This window comes from Myxine glutinosa, chromosome 1, assembly GCF_964187855.1.
Source record: "Myxine glutinosa chromosome 1, kmMyxGlut1.1, whole genome shotgun sequence".
NCBI lineage: Eukaryota > Metazoa > Chordata > Myxini > Myxiniformes > Myxinidae > Myxine > Myxine glutinosa.
The window spans coordinates 347,044,427-347,068,379 of NC_136261.1; the positions used below are offsets into that span (position 1 = coordinate 347,044,427).

Here is a 23,953-nt window from a genome sequence, read left to right on the forward strand (position 1 = left end):
GATCAGGAGATGATATATATATATATATATATATATACATATAATGCCGATTGGATAACAGTTACAACAACTCGCAATCCTCCATTACACGTTGATTCATTTCACTGCTCCGACTCCTCGGTGCAATTCTGTGTCTTCATGTTGGAATCTGTATCCTCCTTTTGTCGTTCTATCCGATCGTCGTCGATGTTTAGGGTTATTTGGAGACGTGCGACCGTTGTCACAATCCCCTCAATTCTTGCCCGACATGATGGCGGCGCCGCCATTACGCGGCTCGACCTTCCCACAACACCCCAAGATTCACCCAGAGCCCGAGAAACGTGGCTTTTCGTCACCATTTCGTACGCCGATGACGATTATTGGAATTATTATCGTCTTTGGGCCGATATGTGTCAGTAACGCTGAACTGCAGGTTCTATATAACAATTAACGTCTCCCTCAGCAATTAAAACAAGATCGATGCGGTGATCTATTTGTGTGCACATTTGCTTCGAGTCTCCACCAACGTCGCGAGCAAACGATGGATGTAATCCGAGGGACTCCTTGTGGAACAAAAGTGTGTAAAAGGTTCACAGAAATGGCGGTTCGATGGCGGGCGGGTGGTGGCACGGACGGCACGCCGTGTGTAATCCACCCCTGGCGGGATGTGACGTCACAATATCCTTTGCTATCCATTTTTATGTTTTTGCACCCACTATTCCTACACGGTCGGCCGGTCGAATACAGCGTGCACTCGGTTGCGGTTTATAAACCACCACGTTCTCGAGAAACGTTGTTGTAAACAGTGACGACACTGACAACCAGCCACCCCTCCCCATTGCTACACTGAGCTGTCGTTTCACTTTACACTACGAGTACTCTACGGCTGCTCGGTCCGGACGTCCAATTATATACTTACATTAAAGCATCGTGTGCAACAATTAAACACCACCACCTAAAACCGAGTTGTTGCTTCACCCACCAAGCCAGCGCTCCTGCCTCAAAACCATGAAACCAAGTGCCCCAATTAGCACAACGTCGTCATAGCAACAGAGACAGATTGAATAATACAATGAATTGCAGAGAGAGGCTAATATTCATAAATGGCTGCATCGAAACCATGTTTCCCCCTCCCTGAAAGAATACAAAGCAAATGACGTGAGAAGTGACGTTTATACAAACATTTGGGAGAAGATCTGCCTCAATCATATTGTCTGGGAAGCAAAACAAAATGGAAACACACGTGACGACGACAAAGGATATGGTACAATGGTCTCTTTGCCCCGTTATTTGTGTCGTGGCATTCTGGATTCTCAACTTTTAGCATCGCGTCATCAATAAAATGTAACTTGCAATAAAAACACCAGAACTCCATCCTTTCCTAATGGAGGGAATACATTCCAAAAAAATTAGCACAGTACTTGTGCAGTGGCACCACTTGTAGTTTTTGACAATGATACGCCAACTGCACGGAGTTGATCGCACAAACGTGCATTTACATTCCCGCGAGGAGCAATTCGACCAATCGACAAAGAAAGGTTTTACCAGCCTGGTCAAGTGACTTAATTATAAAATCTGAAGGAAGGGTGCCCGACTTGCCGATAATGTCTCTACCACATACATACCCCAGCAGTCCAGCGGCTGCAGGTAGGCCAATTACAGAATGAATACATAAACAGATAAATCATACTTTGGAACAAAAACAATTTGGGCAGGTTACGGATGCACAATGGCCTACGCTTTTCACCATAGGACGGTATCTTTAACACCACCATTAGTCAGGTTCACTATGTTTTTTCGTTCAAAATTTGGGTAGATAAGCAAAACTATACATTTTTGGAATATTCAGAGCATGAGGAATCCAAAAATTAATGTTTACATTTGCGTAGACACCTTTGCGAAAATGACACTCAGGACAGTGATGAAGATCTGTAAAAGCATATTCCTGAACGGTATAGACCTCGTAGATCCTGTGTATAGGACTTATAGTTCAATCTGATACTACCTATAACTTCCTATAACAACCTATAACTTCAAAGGACTTGCAATATCATGTATTATGTAATACAGTTATATCACAAATATAAAGACAATGGTTTTCAATACCCTTTGTTTGTTGCTTTTCTATAATCCTGAGCACTATTTTGAGGCCTTTATTGGATTCCTTGACCCAGAAAACATAGGATTAGCATATTTAATTAAGTTTCTAGGTTGACTAGAAGCCGAGATCGCGCAAAATATGTATTTTATGGCGGCCATTTTCAAAATCCAAAATGGCGGCCATGCAGGTGTCTGTGCAAATGCCAACATTGATTTTCAGATTCTCCATGCTCTGAAGATTCCAAAAATGTGCAGGTTTGCTAATCCCAAAATTTTGAAAGAAATTATAATTGTTAACATAGTGAACCTGACTATCTTCATCACTGTCCTGAGTGTCATTTTCGCAAAGGTGTCTACGCAAATGTAAACATTAATTTTTGGATTCCTCATGCTCTGAATATTCCAAAAATGTATAGTTTTGCTAATCTACCAAAATTTTGAACGAAATTATATTTGTTAACATAGTGAACCTGACTACATCTGAAGCACGATGTGCTCCAGGATGCGGCACCACTCAAAGCACTGCACCAGGGCAGCAAATTTCTAATCAGCTCAGACTTTCACCGAATGATAGATGAGGCATCTCGACAGCAAACACCCGACCAAATTAGTTATCCTGCGTAGATTAACAAGTTGATGCATTGCAGGATATGCCGTTAAAAAAGGAAAGCTTTCAGGCAAGTACAAGGAAAGCCATTTTACATTGTCGGGACAGAAAACTGACAAAATGCCATCGATAAAGCAATGCACTGGCAATATTTAGCGACAACCTAAATCGCAGAATAGGTCAACAATTGTACGACCCAAGAGGACAACAGAATCATTTCGTAAAGACGTGACGCAAGTTTAAATGTATCATTTGAACAAAAAGGCAGACATGGGGTCGTCTGGACGTTTCCTTTTCATCTGCCAGGCTTCAATCTCCTCTTCTGTGGGTGCGACGATATCATGGCGGCTGTTGTAATGCCTTTTTCTCTCATCCATTCCCAGGAGCTCATCCGCCTCCCTTTGCTTCTGCTCTTCAGCCTTCAACGCCTGGAACAGTCGGATGATGGCACAATCAGAACTCAAGAGGACGTGGTGAGAAGACACAAAGAGACAGAAAAGACAGACGCGTACAAACCTTCCGCAATTTCTCTTTCTTTTCCTTCTTTGCCTTTTGTTCTTCATCATCACTCTCCTCACCCTTGGTCTTCTTGTGCTTCTTCTTATTCTTTTTATTTTTAATCTCCTCTTTGCGTTTCTCCTGGTGAAGCTGGGAATACGAAGGACGATTACACAAAAGATGAACACTTGACCCCGAGCCAAGAAAAAGCACAGAAGAAAAATCAGTGAGGAAGTCCCACAACATGAGAATCACAAACCTCGACAAGACTCTTCACAGGAGATTCCGCAACAGCTGGACCAGAAAGAGCAAGCAGAGAACTTGGATTTACCTAATGAAAAATGGAACAATGAGATCACATTTTTATTTTAAAAAAAAACCAATATATATAACAGAAGAACTAATTATATACAAGGTGCTTGATACAGATTGTGAAATTCCAAATTAAATTGAAATGTGAAATTCCAAATGTGAAATTCCAAATGAAATTGAAATGAAATGTGAAATGTGAAATTGTGAAAACTGTGAAATTCCAAATAGAGAAAAATGTGAAATTCCTAGTAGTGTTAATTTTCTTTATACCGTGTACCCCTTTCTCCTCCCCAGCCCTCCCCCTTCCACAGATCTACCGACGTCCTTGTTCTCTACTGTTGTGCTTGTGTCCTTCCCTCCCCCTCCCCCTCTTGTCTCCCACTCCCTTCAATGTATTTTTTTTATGTGTCTGTGCATGTTTTCATGTTCAATGTGTTAGCTCTTACACGAGCCTCGGTTCTGTATACAAAAAAAAAAAAATATATATATTACAATGTTTCATTGAAATGAAGAACAACAGATCAGCGAGAAAGTAAAACGAAACTTTTGTCAAAAGCTTCATGACAGAAAAAGATGAAACTAGAATAGCACTCGGTAGAGCGCATACCTCTGACAGGCTGCTGACAAGTTTTGTCCAAATTCCTTCACAACTTTTTGAGATATCCTGCTATATATCGTTTTTGGCCCGATCTCCCAATGGTGAAGAATCACTTAGAAAATTGTACTAGCCGGATCCGAATCCGGATCTTCACCATAATCTAATCATTTCGTCCTTGTCACATACACAACTTCTCTCCCAAATTTCGTCTGAATCCACAACTTTTTGAGACAGACAAACAAACAGACAGACAAGGGTTAAAACATAACCTCCACCCACCTTCGGTGGTGGAGGGAAAAACGGATCCCCTTAACTACAGACATATCAGCTTACTTACAATCATCAGAAAGGTCATGAAATCCATTATCGCAGTTTTTTTTTTGTTTTTTTTGTATACTGAATCGAGGCTCGTGAAAGAGCTGACATTTACTTCACAAACAATTCAACCAGACAAACAAAATATATAAAAAGAGGGAGAGGAAGACAAGAGAATGGGAAGCACACAAACACTTGAGAGCACACAACATCTAAGAGCAGGGAGATGTATGGGAGGGAGAGGGCTCGGGGGGAGGAGGCGTGGGAAGGGGGGGGGGGGGGTGGGAGAAGTATAAAACACAAGGACACCAAGGACTTCCAGGACAGAAGTTGGTATTTCAAAAAAGTGGAATTGGGGTGAAATTATCGGGGATAAAAAAGATCAAGGTTTTGGATGGGGGAAGATAAGAGATGGTGGTGAACAGCTGTTTTAAAGACCTGGAGGGTGGAGTGGGATTGAAGAGAGTGAGGGAGTTTGTTCCAGAGGCGGGAGAAAAGAGGAATGAAGGAGTGAAGGTGAGCAGAGAGTCTTGATTTTGGCAGTTTAACCATAAGAGGGTTGCAGGCAGATCTTGTGCGACCTGTAGGAATATTTGCCGGACAGAGCCCAGAGAGAGCTGGGGGGGCAAGGCCAGAGAGGAGTCGGTAGAAGACGGAAAGACCACCAACCTGCCTGCGGTGAGTGAGTGAGAGGCCCTTGGAGTTAGCTTCATCGCGGGAGATTCCAATGATTCTGAATGCTTTGCTTTCAACAGCGTGAAGACGAGCTAGGTGTGAGGCAGGAGCACCAGCCCAGAGGGGAGAGCAGTATTCCATTGAGCTGCGGATGAAAGCCTTGTACGTGGTGAGGAGCTCAGGTGTGCCAAGGAAGGACTTCGCACGACGGAGGATGCCCAGTCGGCGACTGGCTTTGGAGGCCAGATTTGAAATGTGGTTTTCCCAGGAAAGATCATGGCAGATAGTGAGACCCAAAAGTTTGAGTGACAGAACTTCTTGGAGAGGATTATTCAGAAAGTAGATGGGAGGGTTGTCCAGTCGGTCTTTTCGGAGAGACATCGTAAGAGTGTGAGATTTGTCAGGATTGAAAGACATGTTCCACTTGTTTGCCCAGTCTGTGATTTTGTCCAGGTCTGCAGAGAGTGAGGAGGCTGCAGACTGCCGATCTGAGGGATGAAGAATGGAGCGACAGAGAGTAGAGTCATCAGCAAAGAGATAGAGAGGATTTTCAAGAGAGTCGGAGAGATCATTGATGAAGACCAGAAAAAGCACAGGGCCCAGAACACTGCCTTGGGGAAATCCAGCCTGAACAGGAAGAGGAGATGAGAGAAACCCATTCAGGGCCACACGTTGACTACGACTAGAGAGGAAGTCCGCCAGCCATGCGTGGAGATTTCCATGGATACCAACAGAGGAGAGTTTGGTGAGCAAAGCGGGGTGCCAGACTGTATCGAAGGCACGTGATATGTCAAGGGAGACAGCTCTAATTTCCTGTTTGGCATTGAGGACCTCCATCCATTGCTGAGAAAGCAGTAGCAGCATGTCCAGAGTAGAGTGACCAGGTCTGAAACCAAAGTGATGATCAGAGATCAAGCCATTGGAGAAGAGGAAAGATTTTATATCTGAAGCAATGATGGATTCCATGACTTTACTGATAATTGAGAGAAGGCTGATTGGTCTGTAGTTGCTGGGATCTGTTTTTGCACCTTTTTTGTGCAAAGCGGTGATGTTGGCAGATTTCCAAGCAGATGGCAGATGACCTTGAGCAAAAGAGAGTGTGAAGAGAACAGAGAGAGGGAGTGAAAGAGCGGAAGAACAAGATTTTAGGACCCGTGGGCTGATGCCGTCAGGTCCAGTTGCAGAATCAGAGTCGAGGGTTGACAGAAACTTTTCCACCTTGTCAGGAGGAAAGGACACACAGTCCAGGAGCAGCTGGGTACGACTGGGTACGGTGGGTACAGAGAGGGATGGGTTTGGGACACAAGATTTAGAGGCAAACACAGAGTTGAGGCATTCAGCTTTTTCACGCGCGGAGTCGGCCGTGTGGCCGTTTGAGGTGAGGGAGGGGATGGAGGGGGAGCAAACACCAGAAACAGATTTGACCAGACGCCACCAGGATTTGGAAGAGGGAGACAGATAAGAGAGTTCTGTCCTGAGAATGGAGAGATATTGTTTCCTGGCTCTCCTGAGGGTGGACACACACTTGTTTCGGGCTTTGTGAAAGGAAATGAGATTTCCTTCCATTGGATTTGCTTTCCAGGAGACGAAAGCAAGTTGTTTCTGGGCAATAGCCTCACCACAAGATTCCGTGTACCATGGACGGGAGGAAGGGTGTGACAACTGAAGACGAGATGGGATAAATCTGTGCATGAGAGAGAGCAGTTTACTTTGGAAGAATTCCCAGGATGAGTTGATGTCAGAGGCGGTAGAGATGGGAGACCAGTCCAGATGATTGATGGCTGCTTGAAGACCATGCCAGTTGGCCTGAGTGAAATGCCAGACTCGTCGATGCTGAGGAGGCTCTCTGAGAATGGTCAGAGAGATGTCCACTTTAACAAGCACATGATCAGATGAGCCGATTGGAGCAGAAGAAGAGCAGCAGACATTTTCAGGGAAGTTAGTCAAAACCAAGTCCAGAAGAGAAGATGCTCCGTTGATTGAGATCCGGGTCGGGAAATTGACAGATTGTGTCAGTCCCAGTGAGTCACAGAAGTCCTTTGCTGAAGAGCCATGGCTGGTGAGAGAGGTACCCACACCCAGCCAACTGGCATGGTGACAATTGAAATCACCACATATGAGGAAGAGAGAGTTGGGATGGGTAGATAGAAGTTGGTCCATGTTATCAGACAGCGAGATGTAGATGGAGTCATCACTGTTTGGTGGACGGTACAACACACATATGAACAAAAGGTGGGAGCGAAGGGGAAGCCGTAGCCAAAGGTATTCCTGGGGGTGAGGTGGAGAGAGGGCAGTGCAGGGCGAGTGAGGAAGAGAGTTTTTTATAAAGATAGCAACCCCCCCTCCAGGACGAGGCTCAGGTCTATCATACCGGAGGAGGGAGTAACCCGGGAGAGATACCAAGGAATCGGAGACATCATGAAGGAGGAAAGTTTCTGTTTAGCAGATCACGTCTGGTTTGTCAGAAGCAACCTGTATGAAGAGATCAGTCAAGTTTGAGCGAAGGCCCCGGATGTTTGAGGTCCATACTGTTAAAGAAGAGGAAGGGGGAGCATCGGATACAGAACAGGGGCGGGGGGGGGGGGGGGAGCGGTAGGGTATGATGTGGAAGAGGAGGAAGAGGTAGGGAGAGCTGTTGAAGGTGCGTCAGAGATTTCAGAACAGCTTGGAGAAAGGGAAGAATGGGGCGGACAAAAGGTTTGATGGTGAATGGGTGAGGGGCAGTGGGGTGTTGTTTGAGGAGGGGGAAGAGTGAGGCAGAAGGTTGAGGGAGATGAAGGTGAGAGTTGGAAGGGGGAAGAAGCGAGGAGGACGCTTTGAGGAGGAGGGGTGAGAGGGGAGTCTAGGAGGGGAGGAGTGAGGGAGGGTCTCAGAGGGGAGGGGTGTGGGGGGAGTTTAGGAGGGAAGGGGCAAGGGGAGAGATCTGAAAGAGATGGGTGATGGGGAAGATTTGGAGGGGAGGGGCAAGGGGGAAGATTTGAAAGGGATGGGTGATGGGGAAGATTTGGAGGGGAGGGGTGAGATTGGATTTTGAAAAATGTACGATTAATGGGAAACGAACATTTCTTGCAAAATGAGTTTATTGCGACCTTCGAGTCAAAAATACGTTTGAGGACGCTGAAGGATGGGTGGAGTTCTGGAGAGTTTAGGGAATGAATGAAAGAGGCACTGTAGCTGTAAGAGATGGAATTTTTTTTTGGAATGAATAGATTTGGTGAGCAAGTCAAAAGCATCCTTTTATAGAACAAGAAGAAAAAGGTGTTATAGTATATGACAGAATACCATTCTTCAGGGGACAGATGAAACATTTTTTAACGACGTGAACACGTGATCACGAACAACGTGGTCAAAGAACGAATGAACAAATAAGAACGAAACGGATAAGAACAGAGAAGGGAATCTTTTTTTTTTTTTCTTTTTTTTTTTTTGAGTTGGGATGAAAACAGAGACAGAGACCGAACGTGGAACGTGAAAAATAGAGACCGAAAGTAATTGCGAGCGCAATCGAAGAAACCGCTGAGACAGAAACAAAGCCTCAAGCCAAGGTCAGACACGGTAGCCTCCTAGTACTACACGAGGCGTCAGAATATGCGACACGAACTGTACCGACGATTCTGTACACAGGTATGAAAAACCAACACCAAGAATACTATTAGAGACACACCAATAGTTACAGACACACCGAAAGAAAGATAAAGTTTCGACCTGTGGTAAAGCCGGTATTACGACAAAAACACAATTGTGAAAAGTTACTTATTAACTTCGAAAGCGTGCGCGCATGCACAGCTTTGAAGAGATGTGACGTCACGTGACTTCCCGAGACGAGAAGAGACGTGAAGAGACGTGAAGAGACTTTGAAGAGATTTAAAATGTTGGACAAGTGGTCGATGTTCGGGGAAGTTAGGGGGAGAAGAGAAAATCTAAGAAATAAGCAATACAGCGAAGGAAAGAACTTAAATTCACAGAACACCTGTGGGGGTAGGGAAGCCGAGATAAACTAGGCCGCGCACGCGGTGAGACAGAAAAGGATTAAATTATACAAAAGTTTGCAAGAATTGCAAATCAACACCAACTGGAAAACACCCTGCAACACATGCACAATAAAAAACGAGTAGAAATTGACGAAAACACGAATGGAAAAAATACTATAACTTTTGCTGCCGTGCAGAGCTCCAAGACGTTTCCTTGCTCCAGGGACCGGAAACGGAAGTCAGTTGATACAAAATTCTTTAAAAAAAAATTTTTTTTTTGGATACAAGACCGAGGCTCGTGACAGAACTAACATTAATCACACAAAAAGTCAAACCGACACATAAGACATATAATAAGGGGAGCGGTAGACAAGATGGGGAGAGAGGGGGAAGGACACAAACATAACATTTGAGAGCAGGGACATCGAGAGATCTGTGGGAGGGAGAGGGCTTGGGGGGAGGTGAGAGAGGTATAAAACATATGGACACTGCAAGGACTTTCAGGAAAGAAGTTGGAATTTCAAAAAAAGTGGATCTGGGGTGAATTAGCGGGGGTAGAAAAGATCAAGGTTTTGGATGGGGGAAGATAAGAGATGGTGGTGAACAGCTGTTTTAAAGACCTGGAGGGTGGAGTGGGATTGAAGAGAGTGAGGGAGTTTGTTCCAGAGGCGGGAGAAAAGAGGAATGAAGGAGTGAAGGTGAGCAGAGAGTCTTGATTTTGGCAGTTTAACCATAAGAGGGTTGCAGGCAGATCTTGTGCGACCTGTAAGAATATTTGCGGGACAGAGCCCAGAGAGAGCTGGGGGGGGCAAGGCCAGATAGGAGTCGGTAGAAGACGGAAAGACCACCAACCTACCTGCGGTGAGTGAGTGAGAGGCCCTCGGAGTTAGCTTCATCGTGGGAGATTCCAATGATTCTGAATGCTTTGGTTTCAACAGCGTGAAGATGAGCTAGGTGTGAGGCAGGAGCACCAGCCCAGAGGGGAGAGCAGTATTCCATTGAGCTGCGGATGAAAGCCTTGTATGTGGTGAGGAGCTCAGGTGTGCCAAGGAAGGACTTCGCACGACGGAGGATGCCCAGTCAGCGACTGGCTTTGGAGGCCAGATTTGAAATGTGGTTTTCCCAGGAAAGATCATGGCAGATAGTGAGACCCAAAAGCTTGAGTGACAGAACTTCTTGGAGAGGATTATTCAGAAAGTGGATGGGAGGGTTGTCCAGTCGGTCTTTTCGGAGAGACATCGTATGAGTGTGAGATTTGTCAGGATTGAAAGACATGTTCCACTTGTTTGCCGAGTCTGTGATTTTGTCCAGGTCTGCGGAGAGTGAGGAGGCTGCAGACTGCCGATCTGAGGCTTGAAGAATGGAGCGACAGAGAGTAGAGTCATCAGCAAAGAGATAGAGAGGATTTTCAAGAGAGTCAGAGATCATTGATGAAGACCAGAAAAAGCACAGGGCCCAGAACACTGCCTTGGGGAACTCCAGCCTGAACAAGAAGAGGAGATGAGAGAAACCCATTCAGGGCCACACGTTGACTACGACCAGAGAGGAAGTCCGCCAGCCATGCGTGGAGATTTCCATGGATACCAAAGGAGGAGAGATTGGTGAGCAGAGCGGGGTGCCAGACCGTATCGAAGGCACGTGATATGTCAAGGGAGACTGCTCTAATTTCCTGTTTGGCATTGAGGACCTCCATCCATTGTTGAGAAATCAGAAGCAGCATGTCCAGAGTAGAGTAACTAGGTCTGAAACCAAATTGATGATCAGAGATCAAGCCATTGGAGAAGAGGAAAGATTTCATATCTGAAGCAATGATGGATTCCATGACTTTGCTGATAATTGGGAGAAGGCCGATTGGTCTGTAATTGCTTGGATCTGTTTTTGCACCTTTTTTGTGCAAAGCGGTGATGTTGGCAGATTTCCAAGCAGATGGAAGATGACCTTGAGCAAAAGAGAGGGTGAAGAGAACAGAGAGAGGGAGTGAAAGAGCGGAAGAACAGGATTTTAGGACCCGTGGGCTGATGCCGTCAGGTCCAGTTGCAGAATCAGAGTCGAAGGTTGACAGAAACTTTTCCACCTTGTCAGGAGGAAAGGTCACGGAGTCCAGGAGCAGCTGGGTACGACGGGTACAGAGAGGGATGGGTTTGGGACACAAGATTTAGAGGCAAACACAGAGTTGAAGCATTCAGCTTTTTCATGTGCGGAGTCAGCCATGTGGCCATTTGAGGTGAGGGAGGGGATGGAGGGGGCACAAACACCAGAAACAGATTTGACCAGATGCCACCAGGATTTGGAAGAGGGAGACAGATAAGTGAGTTCGGTCCTGAGAACGGAGAGATATTGTTTCCTGGTTCTCCTGAGGGTGGACACACACTTGTTTCGGGCTTTGTGAAAGGAAATGAGATTTCCTTCCGTTGGATTTGCTTTCCTTGACGTTGTTGCTCAGCTTGACGCCATGGAAACCAAGGCTTTCAAGATAATTGGAATCTCCCGTGATGAAGCTGAGTCTATGGACCTATCACTTTGCCATCGCAGACAGATCGGTGGTCTTTGTCTTCTACCACCTCCTTTCTGGTCTTGCACAATCTCCTCTTTCCACACTTTGTCCCCACAGGTTTCTGCAGGGCACACATGGTCCACCACAATCCCCCTTATTGTTAAACTACCTAAATCCAGGATGACTGCTCACCTCCACTCATTTGTTCCTCTTTTTCCCCCACTTATGGAACCAACCCCTACATCCTGTTCAATCTCATTCTTACCTCTCAAAGTCTTCACGACAGCTCTTCACCACCATTTCAGATTGCCCCCAATCCAAAACCATGATCTTTTCTACCTTCTCTAACCCGTCCAACACTCCACCCCAATCCCTCCTCCCAAATTTCCAGTTTCCCCTCCTGAGAGTTCCCTCCTGTATCCATCTTGTCCACCCTATGCATCTTCTCCTGCCCCTCCCCCCCCCCCATTCCTTCCCACACCCATTGTTTGTCTGCCCCCCCCCCCTCTCCTGGCCATCGGCTGCTGTTTGTTTTCCCCCTCTCTCTCTGTTCCTTTTGTCCTGTTGTGTGCTGATCGATTCAGTGTACTAGTACTAGCTCTCCCACAAGCCGAGACTATGTATACAAAAAAACGCTGCCAAAGCATTTGGTTTTGGGTTGGCCTGTTAAGCATTCACATCTGCACTTGTTGCTTGTGGTGCAGGGAACTCAGGTTAAAGTCCATGACTGGAGCCTTCAACATAAAAAGTCCCATATACAATATCTGAAATGTATTTCTGTTGTCCATCAATATCCTTGTTATTCATGTGAAAGTACAATGATGTCTACCAATAAATTTGTCCTGCATGTGATTTCTGGACAAGTTCCTCCATGAGCAGGAAGAACAAGAAAGAGCAATCAGAGATTGCAGACGCTCGCCAGGATGTGTTTTAGTGGTTTTTAAGGCTTCCGTGTTAAAACAAATATGGCGGCCGAACCACGTAACCGATGACGCCATCATTTTTTTTTTCTTCACCAATTTATCCAGAGATGACGCTCAAGAAATTTCATCTTGATCGGATGAAGTTTTGTACTTGTTAAATTATGACGTCTAATGGAAGAACCTATGACATCATCAACATATGTTATTCCCCGTGGAGAGTTCTTTACAATGAGCCATGTCTCATTTTTTTTATATGCAGAGCTTTTGTAGATTATAGAGGTGCAAAGTATTTCAGTTTTTCCAAGATGGCGCCTGCACAGACCTATGATGTCATAATTATCATTAAAAAAAATTCTGCAGGAGAAGGTGTACCTATGGTGAAAATTTCCTGTCAATCGGACGAACAGTTGCAGAGAAAAAAAATTTCATCTTGATCGGATGAAGTTATGTAATTGTCAAATTATGATGTCATAATGGAGGAACCTACGATATCATCATTAATATAGGTTATTCCCCATGGAGAGTTCTTTACAATGAGCCATGCCTCTTTTTTTTTTTCTATGCAGCGCTTTCGGAGATATAGAGGTGCTGTTTTTTGTTTTTTCAAGATGGCGCCCATACCACGTGACCTATGACGTCATAATTATCATTGAAATATTCTACAGGAGGAGGCGCACCTATGGTGAAAATTTCCTGTCAATTGGACCGACGGTTGCAGAGAAAATCAAATTTATTCTGTAGGGACCAAGAGACAGACAAACAGACAGACAAAGAGGCAAATGAAAAATCACTCGTAGAGTGACACTTGGCAAAAGAGAACAAAGTAGAGTGGCACTCAGTAAAGCATCCTTTTGACCTCACAAATAATTGGTGGTTGGATTCAGTAAGCTGTTATGCAAATCCTATTCAAATTTCAAGTCAATCGGATGAAAATTGAGGATTTTAGAAACTTGTAAAAAAAGTAGTTGACCTTTGGCCTATGTTGACCTTGTGACCGATGTTGATCTCAAAAATAGTTGGTGGTTGAATTCAATTCGCTATGAAAATCCTATTCAAATTTCAAGTCAATCGGATGAAAATTGAGGATTTTAGAAATTCGTTTTTAAAAAAGTGGTTGACCTTTGGCCTATGTTGACCTTTTGGCCTATGCTGATCTCTAAAATAGTTGGTGGTTGAATTCGTTAGCCAATATGTAAATTGTATTCAAATTTCAAGTGAATGGGTTGAAAATGGAGGATTTTAGAAATTTGAAATAAAAGTGGTTACCCTTTGGCCTATGTTGACCTTTTGACCTTAAACATATATAGGATTTGGTCGGACCACAAACTCTACCGTTTGAAGTTTTGTGAAGATCGGTTTAAAATTATGACCTGTAGGCAAGTGTAAGTGAGCGGACAGACAAATGAAAAATCACTCATAGAGCGACATTTGGCAAAAGAGAACAAAGCAGAATGGCACTCAGTAGAGCATCATCATGACCTCACAAATAATTGGTGGTTGAATTCAGTTAGCCTATGTTGATATGAAAATCTATGAAAATCTGATATGAAAATCCAATTCAAATTTAAAGTCAATCGGATGAAAATTGAGGCTTTTCGAAATTTGAAAAAAGTGGTTGACCTTTGGCCTATGTGGACCTTTTGGCCTATGCTGATCTCAAAAATAGTTTTTGGTTGAATTCAGTTTGCTGATATGTAAATCCCATTCAAATTTCAAGTGAATTGGATGAAAATTGAGGATTTTAGAAATTGTTGTTGACCTTTGGCCTATGTTGCTCTTTTGGCCTATGGTGATCTCAAAAATAGTTGGTGGTTGAATTCAGTTTGCCGATATGTAAATCCCATTCAAATTTCAAGTGAATCGGATGAAAATTGAGGGTTTTAGAAATTGTTGTTGACCCTTAGCCGATGTTGAGCCTTTGGCCTATGCTGATCTCAAAAATAGTTGGTGGTTGGTTTCACTAAACTGATATGAAAATCCTTTTCAAATTTCAAGTCAATCAGATGAAAATTGAGGATTTTAGAAATTTGAAAAAGTGGTTGACCTTTGGCCTATGTTGACCTTTTGGCCAATGCTGATCTCAAAAATAGTCGGTGGTTGAATTCAGTTCGCTGATATGAAAATCCCATTCAAATTTCAAGTCAATCGGATGAAAATTGAGGATTTTAGAAATTTGAAAAATTTGGTTAACCTTTGGCCTATGTTGACCTTATGGCCAAGGCTGATCTCAAAAATAGTCGGTGGTTGAATTCAGTCAGCCGATGTGAAAATCCAATTCAAATTTCAAGTCAATCGGATGAAAGTTGAGGATTTTAGAAATTGCAAAAAAGTGGTTGACGTTTGGCCTATGTTGACCTTGTGACCTATGTTGACCTCAAAAAAGTTAGTTGAAATCAATTAACAGATATGTAAATCCCATTCAATTTTCAAGCCAATCGGATGAAAATTTAAGATTTTAGAAATTTGAAATTGTTGTTGACCTTTGGTATATGTTGACCTTCAATGAATATGCCTTCGCCCACATTAGATATCAACCCAGTGTACAGTCGTGGCTAAAAATATTGGCACCCTTGCACTCTTTTCAAATTACTAACAATTTTCTCTAAAAATAAATTGAAATTGACAAAAGTATTTGGTCATCACAATTCCTTATTTCACTGTTAACATTGCAGAACGTTTGTTTTTTATTCAGAACTTAATATATATCCTTTCATATCAGAAAATAAAAAGAAATGGCATTGACAAAATTATTGACACCCGAAGCCTTAATATTTCGTAGCACAACATTTGGACCAAATAATTGCAGTCAAGCACTTCCAATAGCCATGAATGAGATTCCTACACCTCTCTACTGGCAGCTTGGTGCACTCTTCTTGTGCAGAATCTTGCCTTTCCAGTCCACTGCTCCAGTTCTCCCACATTTGAAGGGTGCCGCCTTCTCCCAACTGCTGTTTTCAGATCTCCCCACAGGTGTTCAATGGGATTTATATCTAGACTCATTGCTGGCCACTTCAGAACAGTCCAGCATTTTGTCTTGAACCATTCCTGGGTGCTTTTTGAAGTGTGTCTGGGGTCATTGTCCTGCTGCAAGACCCATGACCTTCGACGGAGACCCAGGTTTCTGAAACTGGGTTGAACATTGCGTTCCAAAATACCTTGGTAATCTCCTGATGCCATGATGCCATGCACACATTCAAGGCACCCAGTGCCAGAGGCAGCACAGCAACCCCAAAACATCACTGAACCTCCTCCATGTTTGACTGTGGGGAAGGTGTTCTTTTCGTTGAAGGCTTCATTTTGTTTTCTCTAAACATAGAGATGAAGTGCTTTACCAAAAAGCTCTAATTTTGGTCTCATCTGTCTACAGGACATTCTCCCAGAAGGATTTTAGCTTGTTCAGGTGTGTTTTGGAAAACTCCAGTCAGGCTTTCTTATGTGTCTCTGTCTCTGTCTCTGTCTCTGTCTCTGTCTCTGTCTCTGTCTCTCTCTCTCTCTCTCTCTCTCTCTCTCTCTCTCTCTCTCTCTCTCTCTCTCTCTCTCTCTCTCTCTCTCTCTCTCTCTCTCTCTCTCTCTCTCTCTCTCTCTCTCTCTCTCTCTCTCAGCAGTGGGGTCCTCCTGGGTCTCCTACCATAGTACCTCCTTTCATTGAGATGGCGATGGATGGTGCGAGTTGAAACTGTCATACCTTGTGTCTGAAGGTCAGCTTTAATCTGGTTGGCAGTTGATCGAAGTGCTTTCTCCACCATTCGAACAATCCTTCACTGCAATCTTCGATCAAGCTTTCTCTTGCAGCCACGTCCAGGGAGGTTGGCTACAGTGCCATGAGCATTAAACTTCCTGATAACATTGCGTACGGTGGACACAGGAACCTCCAAGTCTGTGGAGCTTGACTTGTAGCCTTGAGATTGTCCATGCTTGTCTACAATCTTGTGTCTGACCTCTTCAGACAATTCTCTGCATGCTCATTGCGTATGGTGGATGTTTGATCTCAACTAGATGTCACACACAGTGACACAAAACAGCAGAATGGCTCATTTTCTCCATTCAAACTGGTTGAATGGGTGATTTTTATATTGCAGGCACCTGCAACTCACCACAGGTGAGTTCAATTCCAAAGTAAAGAAGAATCACCTGCTTCAAATCTAATTATTTCGAACAACTTCTAAAAAGTGCCAATAATATTGTCCGGGCCATTTTAGGATTTCTGTGTGGAATAAGCTCGGATTTCATGCTTTTTCAGCTTTTTTGGTTTTGTTCCACAGTATGCCAAAGAAATACATGTGTGGATACCAAAATAATTTTTAATTTCAACTATTTTCCAGAATAAATGATGCATTATTTGATTAAAAGTGCAAGGGTGCCAATATTTTTGGCCACGGCTGTATGTTTGATCTCAACTAGATCGGCACTCTGACATCACGACGTCACCAGATATGCCTCGGCCCCCATCATTATACATAATGAAATGGAAAACCAAATACTGCATTGGAGTCATCAGAAGGAACAAGAAGTAAAGATAAAATTAGTTCACAAATTAGCTCAATAACAGAATTTTTACCTAACGGGACCTCTATCCTTTGACCTCATGACCCAACCATCAAATCAGTTCATCTTTATATCATTATACATACCTGTACCAAAGTTGACTTGGATCCCTTCAGCTGTTCTTAAGTTGTCATGGTAACAAAAACATATCATGGAAGGATGGACTTTTGATCTGTTCAATTTAAAACTGAACTATAAAGCATCTTAAAATGCAAAGCTCATCCGCGTCCGTTTGTATTCAGATGTCTTCTTCTTCCATAAGCTCAAAATAACAAAAACAGTTTTAAAAAATACAAAATTAAAATGGATTTTATGCAGCCTTGACCTTTGACCTTTTGATTAAAAAGAATCAGCTTCTAGCTTTTGTTTGAACCAATTCTGTGACCCAATATGCGCATTCTTTCAATTTTAGGTCAATTGGGTGAAAATTGATGATTTTACGCAACCTTGATCTTTGACTTTTTAACAAAATTATGAATTTTCCTTCTCTATTATCATAAAATAAAGCTTTGGTGAAAATTTGATAATAGCTCAAATGGTATAACAAGTCATGACACAACACGGACACACAGACACACAGACACACAAACACACAAACACACACACACACACACACATCTCCCATCCCCATCTCCTGCGCTAATCAGTTCGTCTTTGCATCATAATACACCTTTGTATCAAGTTTGGTAAAAATCGGGAACTAAAATTTGATGATACATTCAGCTAAAGTTTACATGACCTTTGAACCCAAAATCTTATCAGTTCATCTTTGATTCATACATTGTACATACTTGGACAAAGTTTGTTAAAATGCCCTTTGGTGGTTCACGAGTTATAAGAGTTCATTATCACAGACGGATGGACACACACATGGATGGACAGATGGACTGACAACGCAAAAACATAATGCCTGGCCTAGAGGAAGAAGTGGGATTGAAGGGAGTGGGGGAGTTTGTTCTAGAGGTGGGAGAAAAGAGGAATGAAAGAGCAAAGGTGAGCAGAGAGCCTAGATTTTGGCAGTTTAACCATAAGAGGGTTGCAGGCAGATCTTGTGCGACCTGTAGGAATATTTGGGGGACAGAGCACAGAGAGAGCTGGGGGAGCAAGGCCGGAGAGGAGTCGGTAGAAGACAGAAAGACCACGTACCTGCCTGCGGTGAGTGAGTGAAAGGCCCTCCGAGTTAGCTTCATCACGGGAGATTCCAATGATTCTGAAAGCTTTGGTTTCGACAGCGTGAAGCCGAGCTAGGTGTGAGGCAGGAGCACCAGCCCATAGGGGAGAACAGTATTCCATTGAGCGGCGGATGCAAGCCTTGTATGTGGCGAGGAGCTCAGGTGTGCCAAGGAAAGACTTCGCACGACGGCTGATGCCCAGTCGGCGACTGGCTTTGGAGGCCAGCTCGGAAATGTGGTTTTCCCAGGAAAGATCATGGCAGATAGTGAGACCCAAATGCTTGAGTGACAGAATTTCTTGGAGAGGATTGTTCAGAAAGTAGATGGGAGGGTTTTCCAGACATCTTTTCGGAGAGACATAGTGAGTGTGAGATTTGTCAGGATTGAAAGACATGTTCCACTTGTTTGACCAGTCTCTGATTTTGTCCAGGTCTGCAGAGAGTGAGGAGCCTGCAGACTGCCGATCTGAGGGATGAGGAATGGAGCGGCAGAGAGTGGAGTCATCAGCAAAGAGATAGAGAGGATTTTCCAGAGTCGGAGAGATCATTGATGAAGACCAGAAAAAGCACAAGGCCCAGAACACTGCCTTGGGGAACTCCAGCCTGAACAGGAAGGGGAAATGAGAGAAATCCATTCAGTGCCACACGTTGACTACGACCAGAGAGGAAGTCCTCAAGCCATGCGTGGAGATTTCCATGGATACCATAGTAGGAGAGTTTGGAGAGCAGAGTGGGGTGCCAGACCGTATCGAAGGCACGTGATATGTCAAGGGAGACAGCTCTGATTTCCTGTTTGGCATCTCGGACCTCCATCCATTGTTGAGACAGCAGAAGCAGCATGTCCAGAGTAGAATGACCTGGTCTGAATCCAAATTGATGATCCGAGATCAAGCCATTGGAGAAGAGGAAGGATTTGATATCAGAAGCGATGATTGTTTCCACGACCTTGCTGATTATTGGGAGCAAGCCGATTGGTCTGTAGTTGCAAGGATCTGTTTTTGTACCTTTTTGTGTAAAGCTTTAATGTTGGCTGATTTCCAAAATCTTGGTACTTGCAAAATCCCCATCTCCGCCCCCCCCCCCCCCCAAAAGTTGCCATGGATACATCAAATTGTCCATTTCATTGAGATTAAAATTGACCATCTTGATCAAAGCTTGGGACAATCGGATTAAAATTGATGATTTTGCAGATGAAAATTGATATTAGAAAATTGAACTTGAATTGACCTTTGACCATTTGACCTCAAATAGTTAGTTTCCCAATTTAGTGACACATTATGCAAATTCTGTTCAAATTTCAAGTCAGTTGGATGAAGAATGACTATTTCAGAAATTTGACCTCAAGATGACCCTTCACCTTCGAAGGTCTGTTGTTGGCTTAGCGGTTAGGGTACTGGCTTGGGATCCTAGGATCCTGAGTTCGAATCCCGGTCGATCGCTGAATTAACGCCAGGGGCGTTGACTCAGCCTGTCATCCTTCTGAGGTCGGCAAATTGAATACCAGCTTGCTGGGATGAATGTGCCGGTGTGTGCCCCGGTTTAGAATAGGTACACCGTATCTCTGCGTGTCGTAAGAGGTGACTAAAGCATTGACGTCAGGAAGGGCACCCGGCCATAAAAACATTGCCTCAAAAAGGGAACCATAATGATTGACATGGGGCCCACAAGGCTAACACCTGCTCTAACAGGGAAAATGACCTTAAAAAGAATTTATTTTTTTTATGACCCTTTACCTTTGACCACAAGATCAATAGCCTTTTTCCTTATGACCAACTCTACCATCTTGGTGAAGTTTCGTGAAGATCGGTTTTAAATTGTGACCTGAAGGCAATTTACAGATGAACAAGAAAGACGTAATGCAGAGCACGATACTTGCAAAATTCAACCCTCCCCAAAATAAAAAGTTGCCATAGATACATCAAATTGTCCGTTTCATGAGGATTCAAATTCACGATCTTCTTCCTGCAGACCTCAATCTCAAAAAAAAAAAACCCTTCCCCTCGTGCCTCCTCCACCCAAGCCCTTTCCCTCCCACAGATCTCCCGATTCCCGATGTCCATGCTCTCAAATGTTGTACTTGTGTGCTTCCCTCTCTCTCCCCATCTTGTCTCCCGCTCCCTTTATCATACGTTTTATGTGTCAGTTTGTCTTTTTGCGATTAATATTAGCTCTTACAAGAACCTCGATCTTGTATATACAAAAAAAAAAAAAAAGAAAAAAAAAAAAAGGTATCGTGCTCTGCATGACGTCTTTCTTGGTTGTCTGTTTGTTTGACAATCACCTGCAGGTCACAATTTTAAACCGATCTTCGTGAAACTTCTCCAGATGGTATAGTTGGTCATAAGGAAGAAGCCAATTGATTTTGAGGTCAAAGGTCATCTTGAGGTCAAATTTCTAAAATTTTCATTTTTCATCCGATCGACTTGAAAATTGAACGTCATTTGCATATTGAGTCACTAAATTGGGAAACCAAATATTTGAGGTCAATAGGTCAAAGGTCAACTCAAGGTCAAACTTCCAAAATAATCATTTTTCATCTGAAAAATCGTCACTTTTCATCGTATTGACTTGGAGATTAAACAACCTGAGTTTTGGGGGTGAGGTTTGTAAAGGGTACGGTTGTAAGGGGCGTGGGGGTGAGGGAAAGTCAAAGTGCAAAACCATTCTGGAGGAATGGTCAGGTGATGCCAATTGAGAGCCCCGTGGGTCAGAGGGTGTGGCCAGTGACTCAGAACACACACACACACACACACACACACACACACACACACACACACACACACACACACACACACACACACACACACACACACACACACACACACACACACCTTGTAGTGTGTGTGTATCACATCAGTCAGCCAACCCTCAAGTATGGAGAGGGGAAGAGGGAAATTGAGCCATTATTGCTTGCATGATATATAGATAGTATCTAGTGTTTCAACCAACATGTTTTCAGAACTCTCTCCTCCCCTTCCTTTATCCTCCCACCCTCCCCTTCCCATCCACTCTCCCTCCCCATTTTTACCCTTCCATTCACCTCCAAATTCCCGTTCCCCTCCCCTATCATCCCCCTCCCTCTCACTCTTCCGTACCCTTCCCTTCCACTTACTACCCCCCCCCACCCCTTCCCTCTTCCCACCCCTCATTCCCATTCCCCCCTCTCTGTTCCTCTCCCCTACCCCTCCAGCCCTCCCCTAACATCCCACTCCTTTCCTCCCTCCTCCTCCCCACTCCTCTCCCCTTTTCCCCTCTGCTCCCTCCACTTCCCTCCCTTACCCTCCTCTGTCCCCCCCCCCCCCCCTTCCCTTACCCTCCCCCATCAGTTCGTATTTGCATCGTAGTCCATACTTTTGCCAAGTTTGGTTGAAATCCCTTCTGTGGTTCACAAATTATTGTGGTAATATAGATTTTCGATTAAAGGTCACAACACCATAGACCTTTGGCATTTCAAACTCAAAATCGAACCAGTTCATCTTTGTATTGCATTTTATACTTATGCCAAGTTTGGTTGGAATCCCTTCAGTTGTTCACAAGTTATCATGGTAATGAAAATCTGCAATGCACGCATAGATGGACGGACAACCTGAAAACATAATGGCTGCAGAGGCATAAAATTTACAGCCCATGCCAACATAAGCCAAACAAACAAAAATGACAGACTGAAGGAATCAAGACGAGGAAAAAATAATAATAATAATAATAACCACCTTTAGAGGCCATTTTCCCCCGCAAAGCGGGGGTTGGCCTTTTTCGGGAACCGTGGTTGTTGTTGTTTTTTGGTCCCCTTTTTGAAGCAATGTTTTACGGCCGGATGCCCTTCCTGACGCCAACCCTTTTTGCCGCCTTTAACGACAAACAGGGAATTACCAGTGAACTGGTACTCAATTAGCCGACCTCGGAAGGGACAGGCTGAGTCAACCCCCCTGGCGTTAATTCAGCGACCGACCGGGATTCGAACCCAGGATCCTAGGATCCTAAGCCGGCACCCTAGCCGCTAGCCCAACACCAGGGTTCTGGCACCAGGGCACCAGGGCTAGCCCAAGACGAGGAAAATAAAGAGAGAATTTGAAATGGGTACAAATAAAGAATCGGAGGGGCAGCAGAGGGAAGTCAAATTCTTACCAGTGCATTACGTCCAGCTTCTCCTGTACAATAGGACTGTTTGACCAGAGAATGACAGCATTTGTAACCCCACTTCCCAGCACGCCAATATGATCCCCACACGGCCTGAGTAGGACAAAAGAAGCCACGGATAAACATTGAATCAAAAATGAACCAAAAGGTAGTTTAGAATTGAAAGGGTCAAAATATTGTGAAGATGAAGCAGAGATCAAATGACAAAATAAAGTTTTATGGAATAAAAATATAAATAGGTGCAAAGATAAAAAGGCTATGGGAAGAAAAGAGCGGACAGACACTCATTTTTGTGGTTTCTACGGGACTCGACTTACAAAACCAAGGAGATAAGCCACGAGGATGAATACGGACCTGTTAAATTGTTTGGTTTTCCTTCCTGCGTCACCTTGTTCATTGTTTAGAGCGTGTGATTGCTGTTCCGAGCCCATGGGTATGTGTGCTTGAAAATTGTCTGCAAATCTCACTATTTTATTCCTACCCTCCTTCCCATACACTCCAATTCCAATGATAATTCACCATATATGTTTTACCCATAACCCATAAATCATGCCCGATCACATTCATGCAGCCCTGCTTTTCACAGCCCAACCTCTTTACCCTGTCTTTGCTATCGTATATTACTCTATATTGGTATCTTGGAGGGGGTTTACATGAGCTAGTATGTTAAATTAGTGTGGTCCATGTGTTCATGTAGGTTATAACATTTTTTGTAACCAGGGACCAGTTGGAGTTTTCCATAACCAAGGATCAGTTGCTATGTATGTCATGAGCGGCAGCATAGTTGGCATAGTGGATAGATAAGAAAGTGTAATTCATAGGTTTCCTCTCCGTAAAGCCATTTATTGTATCAAGTGCATTTTGACTTATTGTGTTGCCCGATACCCGCCATAAACTCGCGCGTGCGCAAACTGTCTCTGCCCAGTTTGGGCAATCTCTGGGGGAGGTAAGAATTCATTTCAAGACCTGTGGGATTTGGATCCCAACAGGGAGAAGCTACGCTATTCACTTGAGTGCGATTCCCTTTAATTCGGCCAGTTTAATTAGGCGATTCCCTTTAATTCGGGCCAATGGGAAATGGCAATGTTTGGACACACCAATGGGAAAGATGCCCGCATGAAGTTTGCTCCCTCGAAGCCATGCCCGGCCTGGCACATATCAGGGCCATGACTCGGCTCGGTTCATGGCTGTTTGGTGATGCACAAGGGACACGAGAACATCTCAAACTGCTGACTGAAAGATCGCCTGCCAGAGCGAGGGTCGCGTTGCACCAAGCTGCACTGGAGTACGAGGTGCAGGAGCAAGTCGTGCCGGGGCTGGAGGTGTGCGGCCCACGAGCCAAGGGTGTGGTGAAGTCCCTGCTCCAGCTGCACATCTACAGCTGCACTCATGCCATATGCTTCTGACACAAGATCAACACTCCACTGCCAACCGACTCCACAACGCCACCCGACTCCACAACGCCACCCGACTCCACAACGCCACCCGACTCCACAACGCCACCCGACTCCACAACGCCACCCTACCCCTCACCGCCAACTCTTCTCCCCCATCCTCCCTCCACCGGCTTATACTCTTTGGCCCAACGCGATCCCGCTTGGGTGTGAGGTAAGTGAGGAGTCCAAACA

The 23,953-nt window shown here is 44.2% G+C and overlaps 1 protein-coding gene across 2 annotated transcripts in view; it reads right to left on the reverse strand.

Annotated features, from left to right (window-relative positions):
* Window positions 1-1,133: 1,133 nt before the first annotated feature.
* The window catches only part of SLU7 (spliceosome associated SLU7), a 38,131-nt gene continuing 15,311 nt past the window's right edge, over window positions 1,134-23,953 (reverse strand). Inside the window, exons 11-15 of one of the 2 annotated variants that reach the window (XR_013621807.1) lie at window positions 22,314-22,418; window positions 3,444-3,515; window positions 3,203-3,334; window positions 2,510-3,114; window positions 1,134-1,805 (exon numbers count right to left, since the gene is read on the reverse strand). Coding sequence is in view for 1 of the 2 variants with exons in the window: in XM_068098389.2 (XP_067954490.2) it covers window positions 2,935-3,114; window positions 3,203-3,334; window positions 3,444-3,515; window positions 22,314-22,418 (489 nt within the window). In the remaining variant the exon portion in view is untranslated. Of the gene's footprint in view, window positions 3,115-3,202; window positions 3,335-3,443; window positions 3,516-22,313; window positions 22,419-23,953 lie in introns of both variants that reach the window. The other variant, XM_068098389.2, reaches the window with a different exon arrangement.